This window comes from Ruditapes philippinarum, unplaced genomic scaffold (genome assembly GCF_026571515.1).
Source record: "Ruditapes philippinarum isolate M1 unplaced genomic scaffold, ASM2657151v2 ctg1946_1_1_1_1, whole genome shotgun sequence".
NCBI lineage: Eukaryota > Metazoa > Mollusca > Bivalvia > Venerida > Veneridae > Ruditapes > Ruditapes philippinarum.
Genome location: NW_026862476.1, coordinates 96,222 through 121,481, shown reverse-complemented (window position 1 = coordinate 121,481; position 25,260 = coordinate 96,222). Strand labels below are relative to the sequence as shown.

Below are 25,260 nucleotides of genomic sequence, written 5' to 3'. Positions count from 1 at the left end.
GTTACAGCATGAAATTTCCTGACCAAAATACTACGTATCCAGTATATGCAGCCCCTTAAATAATATATAATGCACAGAGGGGCACCTGAGGCCTTCTTCCGTCAGTAAAGCTATAAAAACTCCATATGACCTATAATGTGTTGTAAAATCCTAATTTTAACAATTTAACGTTATTAATTTGACAGGAAAATGTTAAAAACTTCTCACATACATATAGCTAAAGATGCCACCCAATATAGCGAAAATTCATAATTCTTTCCGTCATATACGAATACTTTCGTTAAATAATTTAAGACAAGCGTCCATTGATTCAGAAAAATGATTGATAGATAATTGGAAAATATTGACGATTGGCAATGGAAAAGAAGGATAAAAAGTAATTCATTCATTTAGCCATTTTCCATTTATCAATCTTACGATTTATATGTACTACTAACAAGTTTAGTTTGGTATTTACCTTTAGGAAATTACAATTTTTATGTTTTCGGATATTCGAATTCGGATACAAATTATTATCATTTCTTATGATTCATTCACGAACGTGTTCACTCTTTTTCATACGCGTATGACTACAAGTTGAGATCACATCACGCACTAATTGTTTTATTACTTATGACACTAATTTACGATTTAGTCATTTGTTAAAATAACATAATGGTGTGGGAAATTAATTTCATTTGTTTTTTTTTATTTCCTGGTCTTTTTAGTCATGATATATCCGATCACTTACAGTCCTCTCCCAGAATAAATGAATAATTTTATACTATGACATAGTGCATTAACTGACAAAGTCACATAGATGATTAGTCAAATTCTTAATGAAATAGTTTATAGGTCAACAACTCTTTTTAAAGTGTTCTGAGTAAACAAATATTCATCAATACACCCATTGAAAGTTTCCAAACTAGCAGATGATAAGCTAGGATAGACTTGTGAACGATAACAGTTAACGATTAATCTAAATACCTATAGTGTCAATATATAGTTGAATCCATGACCTCTGAACTTTGTGTCTGATGCTCAACCACTTCTCTAGATATTCAAATCATAATTGTATTTATCTTATTGCCTTTGAAACACTTAAATTGTCTAACAAATCTTGAACATTGGTAGTTTTGATATGCAGTATGTAGCATTACCTTATGATTATCTACAAAGAATATTCAAATTGACATGGCGTTAGGCTCATTTATTAAGATTTCTGTATTGAAACTTTAACATACCTCTTATCTCTATTAAAAAAACCTTGAGGAAAAGAGTCTGGGCAGAATCGTTCATTATTTTAGGGAAATTAAAACAAAACTATTGACTAAATATCAGACAGTGCAGACCATGATCAGGTGGTAAAATTGCACTAGGGGATCTTGATCTGCACTTGTCTGATGGGTGTAATCAGTTACTGCCACTCAGCCTGCCAGCAGTTTAGGGGTTAACTTGTTTTTAGGTAAGTGATCTAGGATTGTTGTGGTTCTCTTGTTTTAACATTATGATATATATATTTCTTTTTTTCTGTTGCTAAAAATATTATCTGATTAGTGTTCTGTAGTTAACATCAATTATGTATACAGCATGCTTTTGGTATAATACTAGTAGTATAATAAGTCATTTTGATTATTAACACTGTATATGGGCCAATTCTTAACCATGTTTTCAATTTTGAAAATCCTGGTTATGACATGTAGATGGGAGTAAGGCAGGTGAGTGTCAAACAAGATGGTTTTCAGTCAATAACTTAAGTTCAGATTGACATGTCTTAATCAGACTTTGTGTATAGCAAGCTTATGTGAAGACCTCCCCTGAGATTGCTTTTTGGGGCCCCTAGGGTCAATGTTAAGGTCTTTGTTACAAAAAATAGAAAATTGGTTTTCAGTGAGATATTTCAATGAAATTTGGTATATAGCAAGTTTACGGGAAGACCTCACTTGGGATTGATTTTTGGCACCTTAGGTCAATTTCAAGGTCACTTTTCCTAAAAATAACTTGACTGTGATTTACTTAGTTTTCAAATAACAGTTCCCATGGTACAAACTACAAATGCAAGTATTAACTATAGAGAAAATGTTCTGTCACTAGTCAGAAAGTTAAACTAAAACTACATTTTTACATCACAAAGATAAGTGGAAAAATCGCTACACTCTAGGAACTAAAATATACCAAGCATCTGTTAGGGTTTTAAAAAAATTTATTAAAAATTCATATTAATTGTAAATATTTGAGGTAACTCTGATGATATTGTCATGAAAGTTTTATTGAGTTATTCCCCTTTAGTCAGATACTTTTCTTATAAGGTTTAAACATATTTAAACTCAACTGCGAAACAAATTCTTGCAACTTAAAGCTCGACAGTTTTCATTAAGAGTTGTTTTATCATGAATGCTTTAAGGCATGTAAATAGATAGAGAACTGTATTATATATGGACGATGATTGACTAAATTGTGCATGCTGCAATGTATATTTTGATGCTGACATAATAATACTGCTTCTGAAATTTGTAAAAAACTATGATTTATTTACTTATAAAATTTTCAATACTTTACTTAATTGAATTATTCAGTTTGTTATATTAATTGCCTTAATTGATAATTCCATAATTTGTTTGTAAACATTTGGGTTGGCTGCAAAACTGTTGTAAGTCCTTCTTAATTTCATATAAGTTACTGCAGTTTTGAAGTTAATCTTTGATTTGTCTTACAGTGTTGAATGTTTATAGCATTCCCATAATTATAATGTTCATTATTTTTCTGTTCTTTATAAATACTACACAAAACTTTTTATATACAAATATGTGTGTCATGATTAAGAAAGAATTATAATTCATTTGGTCAGATATGGGAAGTGTAAGATATTTTAATGACGACCTGTCACAGTTAATTTAGATCTGAATCAGATTTTCTCAGTTTGATTTCACATTGCTTCAGGGTAGAATGTATTGTGTGGTATGGGAAGGTCCTGTCACAATGATTTTATTATCATATTAAATCTGGTTAACAAGGTCTAATATCGTGATGATATGCCTTCAGTTTACAACACTGACCTCAACATTGATATAATCCTGCTGTATAATGCCTGGAAAGATATAGGAAGGTCAAAGGTTCAAGCTTTACTAGGTCTCCTATATGTCCTGTTGTAAGGTGCTACCCATCTGTGACTTTAATTCCTAGTGCAGGGCAAGTTAGGTAAATAAAGATTTGTAACAGTCACAATAGCCTAATTATATTATATTGTAAGGTATACAAAGCTGTCAATATTTTCTCTGAAAGATTTTAACTTGCATTTATCTATATTTTAATTGCTTTTGTCAAATCATTGCGGACAAGTAGAGAATTGATATATGTATAATGTACTATTGTTACTGGCAGTGACTGTCAGCAATGAAAAATGTGCCATCAAGTTCATGTCACTCAGTATGTGTCAATTAAGCCTTGTTCATCCTTGCCATGAATGTTACGCTAGTCTATTCCGTTGCCTAATATACATTTGAACTTTGATAAGTCCTGTAAAAGTAATGTCAGGGGCAGGTAATCCAGACGAAACTACTGTATCAAGTTGACATGTTCTAGTTTACCGTGTGCATTAATATCATACTTGGTGGAGAAAATATATATATATATTTTTAAATAAATTTCTGTTATCATTGGATGTCATAATGTAAAAAGAAAAAAGAAAACACATACTATGCTATAAGAAAAACATGTTTATTTAACTTTACCCTACCATCACATCTATACAATCTACTATAATATGACTTGTTTCATTTACTACTGAATATCTATATTTATAAATAATATAAATACCGTATATAATATCACAATATATGTTAGGCTAAAAAATGTTTGTTACTAGTCTCCATTCTAAATGATTTAATTGTTCTGTTTTCCATTGCTGTTTTTTTGCTATATATTTTAGAAATAGGTGTTTATAATGTACTTATTAAATGTCTTTTAGTAAAGCAATAATGTACTGTTGGTAGCAAAATTTAAACGTTACTATGCAGACTTGGTTTAATAGATTTGTCTTATGTTGACTTTGGATCTGTCAATGGGAGGGAATTATGACATGTATTATTTAATTTAAGAATAATTTTAGATTTTTAAAGCAGCTAACAGAATATAATCAGCATGGCTGTATATCATTGAAATAGACAAGATATTTATACAGCCACTAAAATATGAAGGTTATCTTTCTATAGATTCTGCATCACACCCTTCAAGTATTTTGTGCAGATTAGTTTGGAAAACCAGCAGCAAACATTTTTTTATGCCATATAAGCTAATGAGTGGTATCACACAGTCAACTGAAATATTGTACACTTAAAAACTAAAAGAAAGCTGCTTGTAGTATACAGTTATTTCATAAGTGATTTGGGAACAGTCAAACTGTTGGCCCGAGGTGGAGGGGGTAGACTTTTGAACTGTTGCCCAAGGCCGTAGGCCGAGGGCAACAGTTCAAAACACTATCCCCGACACCGAGGGACAACTGTTTGACTGTTCCCAAATCACGCATGAAATAACTGTTTTATTACCTGATCAACTACTGTTTTAACAGTATTTGCAGAAGGAAAAAGGAACAAGAAAATAGTTTTGCACATATGTTAATAATTAAACTTAATATTTTAACTATGTCACGTCACGTCTGGTTCATGATCAAGATCGATGGACGCTTCAAGTGGGAATCCTCTATGACGTCAATGACGTCAGAGCACGAGAGGGAAACAGTTGAAACTATTGACCGGTCAACAGTTCGCGAACGTTGACGTTTTTAGAATTTCAGAAAACAGTAAATAATAACAAATTACATTTATATAAGGTATCAGGTAATAAATATTACTAAAATATTTATGTAAGGGAGGTAACTCAGAGCTTTTCTGCTTTTATATCTTGTTATAAAAGGGAGGTAACTGAGAACATCTTTAAAAAGTTTAATTACCAAATTGCCTACCTTTAGATACAATGTGTCTTAGGCTAAAATATGGATTTTTTTGGCAGATTTTGTTTAATAAAGAAAAGAAAATTAGTTCTTATATTACGCTGATGTAATATAATTATAATAGTAATTAAAAACTGGAAGAAGGTATTTGAACTCATATTGTTTTATAAAAAGGATATAAAAATAATTATGGTAACAAGCATGTTATGCAGAAAAAAGTCCTGAGAGGCGTCTGACTGTAGTTATGAACAATTAACTGTTAACTTAAAATGACCAAAAATTAGTTATATATATGAAGTTATTCAAGTTATATATAGATATGATAGGAAGTACAAAAACAATTTTTAGCTCGACTATTCGAAGAATATGAGAGCTATTGTAGTCGTGTCGGCGTCAGCGTCCGCGTCGGCGTCTGCGTTGGTTAAAGTTTTTTGTAAAGTCAAATATCTCAATTATTACTTGAGATATTCAATTGAAACTTACCATACTTATTTATAGTAACAAGGTACATTAGATTGACAAGTTGGATAACTCTGCCTACAATATTGACAGAATTATGCCCCTTTTTAACTTAGAAATTTTGGTTAAAGTTTTTTATAAAGTCAAATATCTCAATTATTGCTTGAGATATTCAATTGAAACTTACAATACTTATTTATAGTAACAAGATACATCAGATTGACAAGTTGGATAACTCTGCCTGCAATATGTGCAGAATTATGCCCCTTTTTAACTTAGAAATTTTGGTTAAAGTTTTTTATAAAGTCAAATATCTCAATTATTGCTTGAGATATTCAATTGAAACTTACCATACTTATTTATAGTAACAATGTACATCAGATTGACAAGTTGGATAACTCTGCCTACAATATTGACAGAATTATGCCCCTTTTTAACTTAGAAATTTTGGTTAAAGTTTTTTGTAAAGTCAAATATCTCAATTATTGCTTGAGATATTCAATTAAACTTACAATACTTATTTATAGTAACAAAGTACATCAGATTGACAAGTTGGATAACTCTGCCTACAATATTGAAAGAATAATGCCCCTTTGGAACTTAGAAATTTTGGTTCAAAGTTTTTTTTGTAAAGTCAAATATCTCAATTATTGCTTGAGATATTCAATTGAAATTTAAAAATACTTTTTTATAGTAACAATGTACATCAGTTTGCAAAATTGCATAACTCTGCCTGCAATATTTGCAGAATTATTTGCCCCTTTGAAACTTAGAAATTTTGGTTAAAGGTTACAGGTCTTCAAAAATATTTACTTGAAACTTTACACATGCACTTAGGGTCATAATTGGAGGGTCATAATTGTATGTCACTGACCAAGTTCCATAACTCTATCTTGCATTAAGTCCGATCATATCCCCTTTTCTACTTAGTCTCTTGGTTAATGTTTACATGCAAGTTTTACATATCTCAATAACTATTAAAGATATTTATTTAAAATTTCACATATGCATTTAGGGTCATAATTGTAGGTCACTGACAAAGATCCATTATGCTATCTTGCATTTAGGCTGATTTTTCTCCCCTTTTTCAACTTAGAAATTCATGGTAAAGTTTTGCTTGTAAGCTGTTATCTCAATAACTACTGAAGGGTTTGTGCCTTTTTTGGGACAATTTAATGCATTTATAATAATAAAGCAGTGATTTACTTGATAAAACATCTTAATAACAAGCCTTTGTACCTTTTCTGTAAAATTTATGTATTCATAGGTAATTAGTATTATTATACTCAATAAAACACCCTTGTGACATTACCTTCCGAATAGTCAAGCCAATACTGTATAATTAGACTCTCTCTAAGGCCTATTGCATGAATTTATAAAAAAATTAGCCCTTTTGTGAACTTAAAAAATTTAACATTATCAAGGCTCTTTTACTATCAAGCACTTAGAATAGTCGAGCGTGCTGTCCTACTGACAGCTCTTGTTATAAGCATAATTAAGATTTTTTTATTATATTTAAAAGCATTTAAAAGTAATGTTTGTAGATCTATGCAGTATAAATTTACATAGATATACACCTGTAATATTCATAGATTGTGTGTCTGTAAGACATGGTTGAGAAAATATTCAAGAAAATATTAACCATTACCAGGCTAAATATCTTAAATAGACTTGCCCATCATTTCAATCTGGACAAAACCATTATCTGCTAAAGGGACAATTTTGTAATATAGCATGATCAGAAGTTAGGGGTGTGCTCTCTGATCTTGGTCTGCACTGGATATATTCTGTTGTCACAAGCAGGCTAAGAGTTAATAAAGATAATATAAATTACACATAAATTACAACTTCTGTAAGAAATTATAAAACTCTGTCAAAGTACTTCAAACAGTAAAATTACATCAATTCAAAACTGAAAATTTAGTTTAAATACAGTATTCATCAAAATCATGTACCACCTGAGCTGTTACATTATTGATACATGTATTAGGATTACAAAAATACAAAAATACCTTAGTGTCAGTTTTTTGGCAGGTTATGTTTGCCAAACCTTGTAAAATATTTGCTTTCCTGTTTTAAAAAAGGCTTAAATTATTATGCTAGACCGAATCAATATGTATATTGCAGGTTAATTCAGTATGTTGAATAATGTATTGTATTATACTACTTGAGGAAACTAGTTCATGCAAACAGTCATATAAGGTCAGACGGAACTATGCATATTTGAAGCTTACAAAATTTATATTTAGCATACCTGAGGCACCTAAAATCTGTTCTTCAAATTGTAGCAAGAGTAGAATATGGACTGGAGAATATGACATTAATAATAAATTTTGGGCATTTCAATCTTAGAACTTAATTGTAGGTTAAATTTTATGCCATTTGGTATTGATTCAGAAAACACCATTCTTTGTCTTAATTAGTATGCTGTTTTATTTCATCACAATTATGGTAAAATAAAGAAATTGAACACCAGACCATGATATATATAAATGTAGCTGGTTGTCCAGGGTGTGAAGTTTTTAGCAACTAATTGTTTTAAAGACAAGTCAAGACTATGATAAAGTAGTTACAGGATTCCAGCAAAGCAAACATATATATTAATATTGTTATATATAGTGACAAAAACATTACTGGTACACAACGATCTGACTGTATATATGCATACTAGAAGCATAATTATAATAATTCATAATAATTGATCAAATAAGTATTCACTATTTGTAGAAAACAAGTTGGAACTTATATCAGGGCTGAACTGGCTGAAAATAATTTCTTTTAGCCAAATAAGTATGATTCTCAAATTTCTATACGAAATTTTATCAAAATAGCATTACACTGGCAAGAAATATTGTAGCCAAATTAAAACTTGTGTTGTCAAATTAAATTTGTTTTAGAAAATGGTGAAAATAGCTAATAGGAAAGTTAGCTCTGAATATTCAGACCACACATTCGTATTGAAAAAATTTCTCTTGGTTTCTATATATTTGGGATTTGTGCTATAAAGCTGAACATTGTCTTATACATAAACTATGAGGTTATTATATAATTGATACACTAGGTGCCACTCTATAGATCACTGTCATCTGTACAACAGCATAGAAGCTGACTGCTTTTGGATTTGAAGACAGATTTCACCTGCTTCCCATTACCAACAGTGTGTGCTGTCCCATTTTGAGTTTTGGGAGCCATCATCACTTGATTATCTCTGGAAAAATGTGGAAACCTCATTGGTCTGTTGAAAACTGGAACAACATTTAACTTGTTTAAGTTCTTCGGATCCGTACATGGTCCTATTCCAATGGGACATTCCAGGAACAACTTTCCAGAGCAGGTTTTGAACTTAATGGTCATCATAATCACGTATGATAGTTTGACCATTTTTACACCAGACAAGAACGATGGGATGAAATTTGTTTGAGTTGGAACAATAAACTCAAATAGTACCAGATTTTGCGATTTTTCCTTGAACAGAATGCCCTGTGGTTTATCATCATAAATTTGCACAACTGTGAATGTCTGCCGTGGTTTCACAGATGACATTACACGTAATTGAAGGTCACAGGTCAGAGATTTTATTTTATGAGATGTACTACTTGATGTTATGAGTTTGATGCGGATTTCATCTCCTGCTATAAATACAGAACGATCTAGTGCTAGTGTGACTGCCGCAGAATCCATAAAGACAGGGATGCAGTTAACATTAATAAGTTCTGAATGGTTAACAGGTTGCAAGGCCTTTGGTATCATGTTTATATCAAATGAACTTCTCACCATGAAAGGAAATCGTCGTGTGAGAAGAACTTTCACAAAGTCATTTGTGGAGTGTGTACTTCGTAGTGACGAAGAACCCATCTCATCACAGATCCTCGCTTTCACAAGATATCCAATTTCAAAACTAAATCCATTTTCTTTGTTTTCATATTTGATTGTAGAAGGTAAGTTTTCTGGAAGTTTGAATTTGAAACGTGAGACATATTTCCCCGCAGTGATTACAGAATTCCACCTACCATCTGGTGTCCCCATTACATATGAACGTTTACTGACTATGATTTCTTGGGAAGTTTTCTCCCCTTGTGAATCATGCTTTGCAAAGTGAACACTAGCCAGTCCAATAATCAACAGTTCAACAAAACGTATTTCTATGTTAGAAAGAGCTTCTAGAATTATACGTCCAGATAACGTGTCACCTGGGGAATAAGATTCATGGTCTGGTCGATCAAGTTCTATAGCAAACTCACTTATAAAGTACTCCTTTCTATCCACAGCATATGTATTTCTTTTGAAAGTTCCGTCTGGTTTATCCCAAGAGGACACAGCATGTTTTAAGTTTTTGATTACATGTCCAGTATTATGTGCTCGCACTGTTGCGTTATGTCCAAAATGATATCCTTTAACTGTATGAATAGCTCCGTCTCTTGGAATTGCTTTGATGGTTGCCATATGACCTTTTACCCCTTTTACGGTATGATGTTTTCTGTTGATGCGCACTGTAGCGATATGAGATTGTTTGGCTGAAGCTCGGGCAACAGTTTTATTAAAATGCCCTCGATGTGTTCCAGTAACACGTGCCACAGGCTTAACGTGGTTGACGGGATTTGGTGCTAGAGGGAAGTCTGGGTCATCCATCATTTGTGTAAAGCTTCGCACACTGCCATGTACACTTCTCTTTTTGGCTGAACTCTCCCTTGTTGCAATAGCTCTTTCCTTTGTACCAGTTGCATTTTTTGGCTCAGGCACTGTTATATATTTAGCACGAACAAGATCTTGGTAAGAGTTGCTGTTTACCATATACTGCTGTGCACGATTAGGATAATTATCTCTAGCTGTTGACGTGGTAGGTCCCTGCTCACTGCTAACCCATCCAGAATAACCGTCATCATGTTCAAAGTCTTTAGGCCAAAGAGGTTCAATTCCTGCATTTATTTGACCTTCACCAAAGCTTTCAACGTGAACTTCTGGCGACATTCTCCCATCAGGATTGCTTCTAGGGCTTTCAAATCCATAGTCGTCGGAAGACCTTGGCGAGAGTCTTCGCACAGGACGATCTCTTTGTTTCACATACAATCCTTTTGGTTTGCTATACATTATCTCAGTCTCGTCTTATCTTTTCATGAACATGGACGATTCATCAGTGAATAGCAGTAGTTTTATATATCCTGAAATTAAACAAAGAGATGATCTTAATTTATAATTTTGAATGATGGTTGTACAATAGATACTGTGATATCACACTTGTTACAACATTGAATGTCAAATTACTGTATTATAAATGGTTTTGAATCAATGTTGTGAAGGTATTGATTGACAATTTCATGTTGTATGATAATATTGATTGATTCAAAGCTGTGAGAATGTATTTATTTACCAACAGGAAAACAGCTCATGGATGTAAAATCATATAAATCAAATTTTATGCCAACAAAATTATGCCAGACACCTATGATGTACCTAAACATTTTTTTTTCCAAATCAATATGTGATGAATAATTTTTATAATGTAGTTTATAAAAATTATGTAAAAAAGTATTTAGGATGTATTAACGTATCTTGGTTAGTTCAGTTAAAAGTTTTTGAAAGAATGGAAATATGAAAGAGTTTGATTTAAGTTTTATTAAATGCAATGATATATCATTTCTTTCAAACTTTGGAAATATTTGATTTTTTTTTCAGTGAGAATGTTATGAATTTGTTCCTGAAGTAAAAGAAAAGTTTTGTCACCTTGGTAATACTACATGTGTCTATTTCTTAGATAACATGTATGATCAATTCAAGTGTGGCAATTTGAGCCGCGTCATGACAAAACCAACATAATGTGTTTGCGACCAGCATGGATCCAGACCAGCCTGCGCATCCCCGCAGTCTGATCAGGATCCATGCTGTTCGCTTACAAACCCTATAACAAATAGAGAAACTGATAGCGAACAGCATGGATCCTGATCAGACTGGGCGGATGCGCAGGCTTGTCTGGATCCATGCTGGTCGCAAACCCATTATGTTGGTTTTGTCATGACGCGGCTCATTTGTGTTTATAATTAAAATTTTGTTATTTCTATATTGCATTGTATCTGAATATATGTTGAACAATAATACAGCAGATGCCATCAATAAGAAGTGCCGGTACAATACTGTACAAATTTAGCATTCATATGACACAACATTTTTACTTCATGTATGTTGCTTTGTTTAATTACAGCTTAGCCTGTGGAGCATGTGAAATAGAAAGGTGTTGGTAAATGGTGAATGACTTAAAGCCTCTTAATTATTAGATTATTTTTTCCTTTTGTCTACTTAAATTAACTTAAACTTACTTTATATAAATTCAGTAAATTGAAACACATGTATTTTTGTTTTCTTTTGCATGTTTAATTATTTGTAAGATATTTTAATACTTGTTGTTCAGTAATGCTATGACCAAAATTAAATAATGTAGAAAGGCAGTGATCAAGTAGTTTGTTGCATGTAAAATATTAGACATACCTTAATCAATCTGGTACATTAAGTCTTTTGTTGTGCAGATTTAATCACACACATAATAGATATTGATATAAAATGTCAAACATAGGTATTTTAAGTCCAGATTGATAATTTAAATCTCACAGTTTATGATACATTAAAATGCCTTGTAAAAACATCAATTGACAGACAGAAGACAACATCCACTGATCAAGTTAAAACAAAGATCATTAGATTGACACAGCTAAAATAAATATATTGATAAAGGTACCGGCACTGTTATACTATCCTGAAAGTGAAAACAGACTATTATATTGAAGTTGAAACCAATTGCTCAAGCGTGATGCAATAACATTAGAAATTGATACCTGTACAGGATAAGTTTGGGGGTATCAACTTGCATCTGCTAACATTTTCCACCTTAACATTTGTATGTTCTTCTTTATCCAAGCATTTCATTAAATCATATGGGTCAAAGACAATGTTTAAATGCATAGGTTTCTTGTGTAAACAAAAAGTGTATTGGTAAACACCCCAGCTAGTTCTTTTGTGAATATAGGATATGATATTTGACAATAAGATGAATATCAAGTAGAAGCTAATATGTCTGATTTCATTCATTAGGGAAAGATAATAAAAATGAGCTAAAGTGTTTGTAACGGTAGCTCACATTATTTGTTATATACCCCATTCTGTGACATATTCAAATGGAAAAAAAAGACTGTCTGCACAGCCGCCCTGTTAAATGCCTGCGTATTTTAACTTGGACATTTTCAGCCTGCTAAATTTGCTCATACATAACCCTCACAATGAGTGATTCACTCTGGTCAGTGCAATATCGCTACAAAGAGACTAAAACTAATTGAACATTTAAATTTTTGTATGTATTTTGAAAGCTCGGTAAAGTTAGTGTTAAAGTGACTATTAAAATGATTTTTTGTCATATTAGAATTTAAATGTTTATAATATTTTTGTGCGTATTCATCATCAGATCAGCATTTTCATCTAAAATAGCATATATGTACTTTCTTTTAACATTTATTTACAAAGCTGTGTTCATAAAAGCATGGATTTTAATTTTGTAAAGAATGTGTCTAAAAGCTTTCATATTACAAATCAATGTGCTTTACATGATTTTAAAGTACATTCTTCAATTATTGACTAAATTTTATTGATCCTGTTCAAGGACTAAAATATTGATGCTTTTACAGTTAACTGTCATGACATGCTATTGTTGTACTTTATACCAGTATGATCATTCAACAGAACCATTTCATCTTATTTTAGTGGCGATGTTGTTCTTCTTAATGTCCTGAGTAACATTACCGGTACCCAAGTTCAATGCTGATGAGTGAAAATTTAGACTCTACATGTAGTATACTGTGTAAATTTAGAAAATTTCAACTTTGTTCAGAGATTTGTGTGCTTAAAGCACAAACAAAACTTCGAGCATTTCTTTACATTTTTTTTGCAAAGCACTGTTGATAAAGATGTTTTGAGAACAAAATACCTGCTTAAGAATTTGAGGAATAAAAACCCTAAGAGTGATATTTCACAGGGTACTTTACCAAAAAAAACAGCTCTCTTATAGTCAGGCATTTAAATGGCCCTTTGAGCAGTTTCTTTTGTTGCATGTATTTTGTTCTTTTTTGGTAATTATCAGAGGGCTATGGTCACATCTTCTTTTGTTACAGAATGACAGAAAAAAGTTTATTGTTCATCTTTGTTCTTTTTATTATAAAGTCACCCCCTGTTATAAACTTAAATCACTGAATTTATTATCATGTTATATAACATCATTGTTTTGATACAGAATGGGACAGATTTTCAAGATGGAAATCATGCACCAACTCATAGACAGGTGATAATAGTAACTAAAAATCAACAACCATGCATTAGGTCAAGGTCATATCACAAGTGTGAGCCTCTCTTTACAATATTTCATCAAAATTTCATTCTGTGGTGGAGGTATCATGATAATTAACATCTTTATTTATAGAAAGCCATAACTTTTTAAATGATTGTATTAAAAATATGTTTTCAAACTATCATAATATTTTCTGCATGATATATAATTGGTAATGATGGACAAATCCTTTTATTAGATCCATTGGCTTTTAAGTGTTAATGTGGTCGTCTCTATAAACTAGCTGATTTGCAAAGATACCATTAAATATTTTAATATCCCAATTTAAGATATCCCTTACATCCCTTGTATTTATAATGCACAGGTCAATATGTCATAGTTTGGCATCTGAAAAACTATTTTATTGCAACTTGAATTGAAAGTAAACATCAAAGTTAATTTTATTTTCTTTACTATTGGGAAATGTTTCTATTGAAGTGAATTGAATTTTGTTTTCTCTTTTCATGAATGTTGTTTATATAAAACATTTTGACTCTTATTATAGAAAAGATCAAACAGAATTTGAAATAAATGTAATGTTTAAAGAGCTTTGAATGAACAAATGTGTTGAGTAATTGAAAAAAAAAAGAATTTGTTGGGAGTAAAAATTAATATAAACATGTTTTTACAGACACCTTGAATATTAATGTTTTTCTCTCCAATAAAAATGTTTTCCATTGCCTCGAAATGTTTGTATATTTTTCCAATTTCTTAACAGGTTTGCCTTTTATATGAATAGCGGATATTCAGTATGAACATACTTGGCTAAAATACATGTATAGTATGTGGCATTATGTGCAATTGTAGCCAGAAAATTACAAGCCCAACTATTTGACTGATTGTGGCCGAGTCTAACACAATAAGGTTTAATTCGAATATTGTAGTATATTATTAGTAATCTTATTTAAATATTAATAAAAATGTCGTCTTAAAGGTCAGTCCATTAAGCTCCAAAAATGCTAATATTTATTTTAATTTTTATTTTTATAATTCTTGTTGTCCTGTAACATATGTGGAAAATTGTTTTAGCAGATTAAACTGAACCCATCTATTTGATGTGTTATTGTGCCTAAATATGGTGTCAGAATTGATATTGTATACAGTATTAGTGATTGCTTTTTATGGAAAACAAAAAGCATAATTATTGTTATGCACTTTCTGCTACCTTTAAGACTCCATTACTCAATAAAGACTAATATTTTATTCTTAAAAACTTCTTTTACATGATCTGTTATCAGAATAATATCTTGATAGTCTCCTTAATTAACATTACTAAGAACACAATCATTTTTTTGCCATTCTGAAGTAAGGAAAAATATTTAATTACATGCATTATTTGCCTTAGATAAATTTAAATAAAATCTATTTTAAATTTAGTAAACCAGTCATCTCTTATGTACTGATATAGAAACCCTTAGTTGGCTACAAAAATTTCTGTTCTGAATACCAGTATATGTAACTCTTTATTACTGTTGCAATATAATAAAATATGGTTAAATATTTATGAATAATGTCTACATAGTCTAATGATTTAATGTCCTGATTATGTGAGTGAATATTATGTAGCTACTGAGTGAATACTGTTATTTGTAGCTACAAAGTAGTTTGACAATTTTATGATTCTGATGCTATAACTGAGATCTAAAAAGTTAAGCAAATCATGAATTATTTATTAACAGATTATTTTATGATTTTCAGACAGTGTAAATCTTATTTAATAAAGCAGTCCAAAGTTGAAACATCTGGTTAATCAGTCAGATTGTTCACTGTAATGATCAGCTGAAAGACAATAATTCACATTAAAGCTCACTTTGAATCATCAGCTAAGATACATAATTCACCATAATAAAGCACACATGGAAAAATCAACAAAGACACATGATTCACCATAAAACTCACCGGAAATGATCAGCAAAGATCCAGCACAATATTTCACCATAAAGGCATATAATTCAGGATGTTACCAAACATTGGCCATCATATATTGCTAAAATTTTAAGTACTGATTGAGTCATTAGCCACATTCTAAAAGTAGATCAGAACTTAATTATATTTGATGAAGAAGTTATTTTAGTTTGCTTTTTGTCTTTAAAGCTAACATAGCAAGTCTCTCTTTCTACCAAAGATCCTTTCTTCTACCATTCATGACATTGTATGAAGATTTGAAATGTTAAACATTATAAAGCTCTGAGTAATTTATACATCAAACAATGTCTTGTCTTTTGAAAATGTCAAAAAATGTATCTATTGATCAGTATTTACCTGTTCAGGTGTAATTCCCAATAGTAATTAAAGCCTTATAGTGTCTTAGTCCTATGTCTTAAATGGCAATATGTTTCTAAATTTGGCATAGCTCTATTAATACACACATGAATGTTTAATGTACATCAGCGTTCTTTACCCGTATTTGTGTCTGACGTTATCCAATGAATTGCTCGCATGTGAAACTGTGAATTCCTAGTGTAAAAAGATCTTGCTGTGATTCCCACAGGCTTAAGAAGCTTAATTATTAGTTAAATATGGAGTTATTTTGATATAATACGAACAAAACCCGCGATAAACCATTGTACACTTCACAATATTGTTGTGCTATAGCCCACTGTGGCTGGGGAATGTTCTGCATGAAGTATTTTTACGTATTACAATTTTATTGTAAATTGATGGGTCTTTTTAAAGGACATTTATATAACAAAACAATGTTATATATTTCATTACATTTTTGGTTCATTTTAACATACATGACAAAATAGTTTTGTCAGCATAGACTGAATATATTGAATGATAATGCATTATGAAAGACTGACTATTTTATCAGTCTGGTTTTTGTTCTAAAAATGTATCAGTTAAGTCTTTGTGGCGTTTAAGATTATCTGTTATACTTCTTGTTTTAATAGACCTAAAATCTCTGAATTTCATATTGTCTATGTTTTGTAAAGCTTTAGGTAAAAGAATGTATAAGCCAGTGTGGAAAAAAACATATAAAAGTTCAAAGTCCTCAATATTCTCTGAGGTTAGATTAAGCAGCTTATCTTTTTTCATGGTGAATCAAGCACATTGATTTCTGTATACAATGCATGTAAAAATTGATTTATTTATATCTGCTGAGTGTCCAGCTGTAGTTATAATCAGATGAAAGTATTTGTCTATGAGTATGATCAACTTTTTCTCCAAAATTATAGCAGCAAATATCTAATCTATTGTATTTTTATTTTGACAATTTTAGGGAAATGGTACTGTAATTCAAGAAAAATTGTTAATTGACAATAAAAATGATAATATTTATCATTTAAGAGAGATACATGTAGAAATTTTATTCTTGTCAGTGTAACACATCTGTTGTTGTTCTGTTTAAATGTCATGCACCATTTTTAGCTCGACTTTTCTATGAAAAGGGGAGCTATCCTACTCGCCCCGGCGTCGGCGTCGGCGTCGGCGTCGGCGTTGGCGTCACACCTTGGTTAAGTTTTTCGTACCACCCCACTTTATTTCAGAAGTATTACAAGTATGGCTTTGAAACTTACCATACTTGTTCACCATCATAACCTCCATCTACAGACAAGAGTACATAACTCTGTCAAGGTTTTTGACAGAATTATGGCCCTTTTTTGACTTAGAAAGTGTATTGAGCTTGGTTAAGTTTTTTGTACCACCTCACTTTATTTCAAAACCATTGGAGGTATTGCTTTGAAACTGACCATACTTGTTTACCATCACGACCTTCATCAACAGACAAGAGGACATAACTCTGTCAAGGTTTTTGACAGAATTATGCCCCTTTTTGACTTAGAAAATACATTGAATATGGTAAAATCCACTTATTGCCTTAACCCTTTGAGATATTGCTTTAAACTTTTAATGCTATTTCACATCATTACCCCCATCTGTACGCAAGAGAAGGTAACTCTGTCAAGGATTTGTTTTAAAAATTAAGGCCTTTTATCGACTTAGAATCTTGGTTAAGTTTTTAGTACCAGTCCACTTTTTGACTGAACTGTTTGAGATATTAATTTGAAAGTTGGAATACTTGTTTACAATCATGATTCCCAAACATGTCCAGGAGAAGGTAATTCTGTCAAAGATTTTATTTGAATTATGGCCCTTAACTGTCAATGTTTTGTATTATAGGCAAGCACTAAAAAACTTAAAAAATCTAAAAAATTCATTCCTATCCACTTGTTTCACTTTACCATAAATTATGTCATATAAAACATTGCTGTAATATTCAAGGGTATCAAACAACTAGTTCACTTTAAAAATACAGAGATTCTTGTATTGCCTTTTACTGCAAAAACTTTTTTTATTGGCAAGCAATAAAAAAGTCGAGCGCGCTGTCTTACGGACAGCTCTTGTACTATATCCCTTTCACTGCTAAATTGATAGAATGGAGTTGCCATTCGAAATGCTGGTGTTGTTATTTTAAGGTGGTTGAAAATAAAGAAAGCTTAAGTTTTAAAAGTTTGATTAAACTGTACTATAGTGCAGGCTTAGGCTCAGTAAATGATTGCATTATGTTAGGAAAGGGTAAAGTTCCAAGTGCCCATCTCATGCAGAACCATATCTGAGTTTTGTTTTGACTTTTGTTGTGAATTAAAAAGAAAATGCAATAAAACAAAAAACAAGCAACAACAATGAAAAGAACAGTTTTACCTTTCTTTCTCTTACATACTTAAGTGAGGATGGTAACCCTTTAATGCTTTTGGAAGATTTTACTCTGATAAATGAGATTTTTTAAATTGTAATGGCCTCTGTTCATGCAAAAATAGTATTTTATATGAGTGTCTTGTGTAACTCCAAAAGCTAGAGTCATGAAAATTATCTAAGAATATTTGTCTTCTTGTGAAGTTATGCTGTTTGGTAACTTGTAAATTAGCAGAATTATGGCCCCTGATTTATCAAAAATTAACATAATTGGATGTTTGTGAGTTTAACTCCAAATATTAGTATAACTGCTATGTTTCTATGCACAAGTTATATTGTACAGGAGTAATATTGTTAATTTCACATTTTCTAGTTTAATCTCAAAAATGATCCTACATTAGTCGGAAGCCATGATAGATTTGCATACTGGCAGATCTGAAAAACTTACGGTACTAAAAAAAAACCAACATGATCTTTTCTTTTATAATCTCAAATTTATTGTATAGAAATTTGTATGTGAAATTTTTGATATTAGGTTTCATAATAAATTTCAAGTAAGTCACAGTTTAGGTATTACATGAAGATTTTGTTGAGTAATATGGATTAGGATATGTAGTGGGCTTATGTAATGCAAAAGTAAAAGTATTATGACAATATCCCTCTTGTTATTTAAACTCTAAAAATTAATATTGGCTCTTACATAAAACTTAAGTACATGCATAAAAATTTGTATAAAAAGGACCGACTTGTCAAAATAAGAGTTTAATTAAGTAAATCTCGTATGAAGTGTTTTTCGAAATATCGTTTGATGTAGACAAATATTTTATGCATTATATGAAAACACTGTTGGTAATGAACTATTATAGGCTTAAGTTTAATTTTATAGAAGATTTTGATATTCCTGCATAAATTGATATTGAAAAAAATCGTAAAATAATATGATTTAAATTTACTGGATTATATCATTGCGTTTAAAAGATATAATGTTACCATGTACATGTATAAGTTAAAAATAGAATTTATTATATTTTATCTGCATGCTTGATCGAGTCACTTTGAATAATACAAGTCTAATTAAAGATCACATCTCTCATTGTACTGTACATAATATTCACAATTATTCTATACAATGTCATAGATTGTTTAAATAATAAAAATTCAAAACAAAAAAAAGAAAAAAAAAGAAAAAAATAAGAAAAAAATCACAAGTTTACTTACCATTACAATTTTAAAGAAAACTGTCCACCCTTCAACATTTTCCTTTGTTATGTCTGAACATGCATATTTAAATGTCACTGCATGTATAACTAAACTTTGAGTATTTAAGCTTTAAGGATAAAGTCTGTCAGTGAAATATAGAATATTTTTCTGCTGATCTTTTAATCAGATCTGGATAAAGCCCATACATTGTTTGTAGTATACCCCCACATAGCTGAAAGTCTGTTTGTTAAATATATCATTTGATCTTGAATCTCCTCATTTTACTTTCCTTTAATTATCCAAACAATGGCTGACAGTTTACAATAGGTTCTTTAGTTCTCTTGTATTGAACATTGCATTGTTTTGAACAAGAGAAAATCACATATATTGTAATTTCAGATCTATTGGAATTTTGTTTCATGCTGTCTGTTTTAACCTGTAGTATATTTTGGCGGCATTTTGGTTTAGTAGAAAATTAAAATACAGACACACCTGTCTGAGAAGGTATCAATGTTTAGAAAGAAATGTGATATTATAAATATTTTACAGGACAGGTAAACTGTTGCGGCTTTACTCTGACATGTCAAATTTTGTGAAAGTTATAGTTTATCAAACAGGCTTTTAATCATGTAATTATGACAATTAATTGATAATTAGAAAGTTAAGAGATGGTCATTAATTTAATTAAATTGTAATATCTTCTATCATAATTAATTTTACACTTGTCATGAATAATACTTATATGCATGCATTGACAACATCATATGATTATGTTTACTTCCGGTATTATAGGTTTAGTGTCTGTATGTCTGTCTCTGGGCAGACAATTTTTAACCTGATGAGTTTCCAATTCACTTCTTTAGATCACTTTAAATAAAGCTTATGAGATAGTCAGTTTATAGAGTAAAACATAAAATATGATGACTTTTAAATGACCTTGACCTTTAAGGTCAAGTATGTTACACCAATGGATGCATAAAACAATATGTTTTTTTTTGATGTTTGAATTTTTTTGTTAATATTTGTCTCAGATTAATGAACTCCAATAGAACTATAGGCCTCAAATACATTCCTGGATGATTTGAACAGAAGAAATCTGCTAAAAACTTTATGATGAACACAAAAGATTAAAACCAAATTCACCCTCAATTGCTGAATTTGTATTATGGATTTGTTCAGCTTTGAAATTGGAACAGTTTAATTAAAAAATTAAGTGATTTCAGTTAGTAAAATACAAAAATCTGAGCAGTTGTGCAGACTGGCCTGGCATTATACTGGTGGCAAAGGTTTTTCCCACATTTGATTCCTTCAGGATATATATAAGGGTTACAAATCCTTAAAGTTTGCTTTCGTATTCTATCCCATCACATCAATCTTTGAAGCATTGTGTTTTAACCTGTCTGTCAAGTGATATGACGATGTTGCATGTAAGCAATCCTTTAAATTAGATGTGATACTTTATTATCATAAGATTTTTTAAACCATATCATAATATTTATGTGTCCTGCTATAATGTGCTGCCTCTATTCTCAGTCAGGCATTAATTTATTTGTATGTAATACTCTAAACTTAGTTTTTTTTTAAACTATGTGTACATAAATGTTAAATACATTGAAATTTTATTTGTAAATTTTACTAAGTATAAATTAAATATACAACTTGGAACTTACTTCTTTTGAAATAATACTGCTTTTTTCTGATATATGTCAGTAAATTCCATTCAGTTGCAAAATCCCTGTATAAAGCCTTCTATAAACCATAAAGGCTTACAGCCTGGTTTTAATTTAAACACCCAGTATTGCTTTCATCTTTAAAACCAGATTTCTTACATTAGCAATATAGGTATATTGAAAATGGAAAGTTTTGTTCCACTCCACTGATTTTCTTTAATAAAGTCTTTATTTATGTGGTAAACATTACAAATCTAATTTCTTTATGAAACGTTGATAAAAATCTTTTTAGACATTTTTGGGTGACATTTTCCCCAATTTGTTGCTAGTTTTAATGATATATTGTTTCACACCTCATTTTACATTTTAAAAAGCTATACCAGGTTTTTTATTGCTGAAGGGGAATTGTTCAAAAGTTATAGCCAAAAATCTCTTTCATCAAGTTTTATTGCATTAAAAAGAATTTTATCAGTAATCTGAAAAAAAGAATTAATTTGCTCTACCAATTAAATCTGGTAAAGTAGTGAGATTCAGTAATAAGTTTATATATATTTAAATAAAAACATTATTTATAGCTTATTAGCTTATGATTGTTTAGTTCAAAACTGCTTAACATTTAAAAAGGGTGGACAGACAGGTGGGGTCGGGAGCGTTGGGGGAGTGGGGATCTTGCCGATCATTGACTCCATGATATAAAACAAACCCAGCAGGTTTATGGCCTGTAGGTGGTATATACATATGTTTTTTAGCTTATTATCCCCCGCCGAAAAAATTCGGCGGAGGATATAGTAATAGTCTCCGTCCGTCCGTCCGTCCGTCCGTCCGACCTTCCGTCCTTCCGTCCGTCCGTCCTTCCGTCCGAAATTTTTGTCCGGAGCATATCTCTAAAAGTATTTGAGTTATCAACTTGAAACTTCATAGGTGGATAGACCTCATTGAGGAGGAGTGCAGTGCACAAGAATGATAACTCTACCTTGCATGATTTTTGAGTTATTGCCCTTTGTTATTTTTCAAAATTGATTTTTGTCCAGAGCATAACTCCAAAAGCCTATGAGATATTAACATGAAACTTCATAGGTGCATAGATCTCACTCAGGAGGTGTGCAGTGCACAAGAATGATAACTCTTCCTTTCATAACTTTTAAGTTATTGCCCTTTGTTATTTTTCATACCTAATTTTTCACCTGAGTGGAGCATAACTCAAAAAGTGTTTGAGATATCAACATGAAATGTCATAGAAGGATAGATCTTATTGAGGAGAAATGTTGTGTGCAAGAATGATAACTCTTCCCTATACAATTTTTTGAGTTATTGCCCTTTGTTGTTTTTTTCATGCTATTTTGTCCAGAGCTTATCTGAAAAAGTATTTGAGGTATCATCTTGAAACTTCATAGGTGGATGGATCTCATTGAGGAGGAGTGCAGTGCTAAAGAATGATAACTCTGCCCTGCATTATTTTTGAGTTATTGCCCTTTGTTATTTTTCAAAATTAATTTTTGTCCAGGGCATAACTCAAAAAGCCTTTGAGATATCAAAATGAAACTTTACAGGTGCATAGATCTCACTCAGGAGGTGTGCACTGCACAAGAATGATAACTGTACTTTTTATAATTTTTGAGTTATTGCCCTTTGTTATTTTTCATACTTAATTTTTCAATTCAATTTTTTTCTCAAAAAGTATTTGAGGTATCAACTTGAAACTTCATAGGTGGATAGATTTTACTGACAAGGGATGCAGCACACAAGGATGATAACCTACCCTGCATTATTTTTCAGTTATTGCCCTTTGTTATTTTCAGCCATTAGTATTCACATAGGTTTCAAATCTGAAATCACTATAGCCATCAGTTTTCATTACCAAAATGCCTCTTAAAATGGAATTATTCTGCTCTACTACATATACATTCTTCCAATGAGCAAACACATTCGGCGGGGGATGGCCATGTTGACATGGCTCTTGTTATGTTTGATGCTTTTACCTGAAAATTACCATAATTGAATTTTAATGTGAGCATAAACACATTTTAAAATGATTGATATGTGAAATTTACTGCTGTTTGTAAAGGTGATGATTTAAAAAAATGCATTTTTTCTTACTTTTCTTACTGTGCTTATATAATGTTGTCCTTTTAAAATAAACAACACCAAAAAAGCAGACACAGTTCATAATCAATGACTGAATTTCTTACTAGAATGAATAATTTGTATATTGCACTTTATGAAATTTTTAACATTTAATGAATAAATGTAGAATTGGCTTCTATTTTTAGAGTATACATGTATATTTATATCAGTGTCAGATTAGGAAATAGATAAGCATTTATTGAATATGAGCTGGCTATTATAAGGCTTTAAGATATATATAGTTGATTGTCATCATAAGTCTCTTATGCATCTGTCAATTAAAACAAAGTCCTCTCTAATCCCCAATAATAGCAGAGATTATATGACTTGTATTTTCAAACTCCAGGCAAGATGCCAGCCTGCACGGACAGTCATATTGTGAAAGCCCCACAAACTCTGACTCTGCACTGCAGCTTGAACAAAATTCCACTATTGGTTTGATGCCAAAACAAAACCACAGCCCAGCAGTGCCTGGACTAACTGAAGATAAAAATTCAGTTAATTTCCCCCTCTTTCTGGGGGTGGGTAGGGGTGGTTAGTTGTTACAGTGGATAAGTGCATTACTAAACTTTTAAGATTCATTTGTATGAGATGTGTATCATTATACATGTATATGGTATCTTCGGAGATTAACTCCTATTAAATTTCAATTGGCACATATGATGATAATTGTTACAGGCCATTGTATATATATACCGTATATATAAGGCATATATATTTTTTATTGTTAAGAAATTGTTTTGTGTATTTACAGGGAAGAGGAGAATGATGGTCAATTGTTTGTGTGGCAAGGTTATACTGGCAAGGTTGAACTCATTTCCTTCAGGACATTTCTGGCCAAGCCTGTGAGGAGAGTATCTTTAGGGGGAGAGCACTCTCTCATACTGACATATGATGATTGTCTGTTTGCTTGTGGCAGTAACCAACATGGTCAACTTGGTTGTCCAAACCTGGCACGGGAATACTCATTTGATCCTTGCTTGGTGGATGCAGTATGTGGTAGGTTTTTACACCATCTCTCACACTATAATGAACAGAAATACTTGATTAACCCATAACCTGGTGGAACAGATAAGATTTTGTCACCATTATAATAGCCAAGTCAGCTAGCACATTGGTGCATATGCTTTTCTGCACATCAGAGATAATTTAATTCGTTCTTTAGACAGAAATACATGTAAGAGATCCAACTTTGACTAGTCTGTTAGATATCCGTTGCCGCCTAATTATTATAAGAAAGCTGACATCAAATCTGACTTACCGACTGGTTTGAATCCTGTCACGGACTTAAGATTCCATTATGTGATGAAGCTATCCACCTATAGCTTATGGAATGTAGGAGGTTCTTTTCAGGTGCCTGCTGTTGCCTGAAATTATACAGGAAGAGTAAGCACCTGAGATCTGTATAAGCACAATTTTCAAAGTCAAGGACAGATGCTTCAAAATGAGGCTCAGTGATCCCCTATTTTAGTTTTTCCAGTAAAAATATTTTTGTTATATTCTAAGATTCTATATGTAACTGAAGTATACACCTTGAAGTATGTGTCATCTATGTATCATGAATATATTGTTATTGATTAATACACCCACTTTCACTTTAAGTTTTTTTGAATGATGTGCATCAATAATTTAATAAGTTGAGAAGCACATTTACAGACAGCAAACACATAATATTTATGCAAATATTGTGCAGTCATTATAAAAGGAAAAAAATAATGCATTTAAATATTACTCATTTCACACTTGTATGCCTTGATGGCTGTAGATTGTAATTCTAATCAATGTAGTATTTACAGTTTTGAATCACCCTTCTTACTAAGCTCTACAGGTATACATGTTGTATTGTGTTTGTTAATACATGACTGTCAAAGTGAAAAACA

General features: G+C 31.3%; 2 protein-coding genes across 6 annotated transcripts in view; one reads left to right on the top strand and one right to left on the bottom strand.

The window, feature by feature from the left end:
* The first annotated feature begins 258 nt into the window (after positions 1-258).
* LOC132719247 (alsin-like) overlaps positions 259-25,260 on the top strand; it is a 62,250-nt gene continuing 37,248 nt past the window's right edge. Inside the window, exons 1-2 of the mRNA XM_060703006.1 lie at positions 259-376; positions 24,135-24,379. Coding sequence (XP_060558989.1) covers positions 357-376; positions 24,135-24,379 — 265 coding nt within the window. The 5' untranslated portion in view covers positions 259-356. The remainder of the gene's footprint in view (positions 377-24,134; positions 24,380-25,260) is intronic.
* LOC132719248 (uncharacterized) lies at positions 6,910-24,781 on the bottom strand. 5 transcript variants are annotated; one of them, XM_060703011.1, is made up of 2 exons: positions 24,642-24,781; positions 6,910-10,545 (listed from the first exon to the last, which is right to left on the bottom strand). In XM_060703011.1, exon 2 carries the CDS (start codon positions 10,472-10,474, stop codon positions 8,456-8,458), a length of 2,019 nt encoding a protein of 672 aa, XP_060558994.1. In that variant the 5' UTR covers positions 10,475-10,545; positions 24,642-24,781; the 3' UTR covers positions 6,910-8,455. The 5 variants fall into 5 exon arrangements, with proteins under 5 accessions (XP_060558994.1, XP_060558990.1, XP_060558992.1 ...); XM_060703007.1 differs by lacking the exon at positions 24,642-24,781 and adding an exon at positions 21,257-21,416; XM_060703009.1 differs by lacking the exon at positions 24,642-24,781 and adding an exon at positions 19,605-19,943.

What these genes read in the sequence shown, in the direction of transcription:
- LOC132719248 (XM_060703011.1), bottom strand. Translation starts at nt 10,474, where the DNA reads ATGTATAGCAAACCAAAAGGATTGTATGTGAAACAAAGAGATCGTCCT.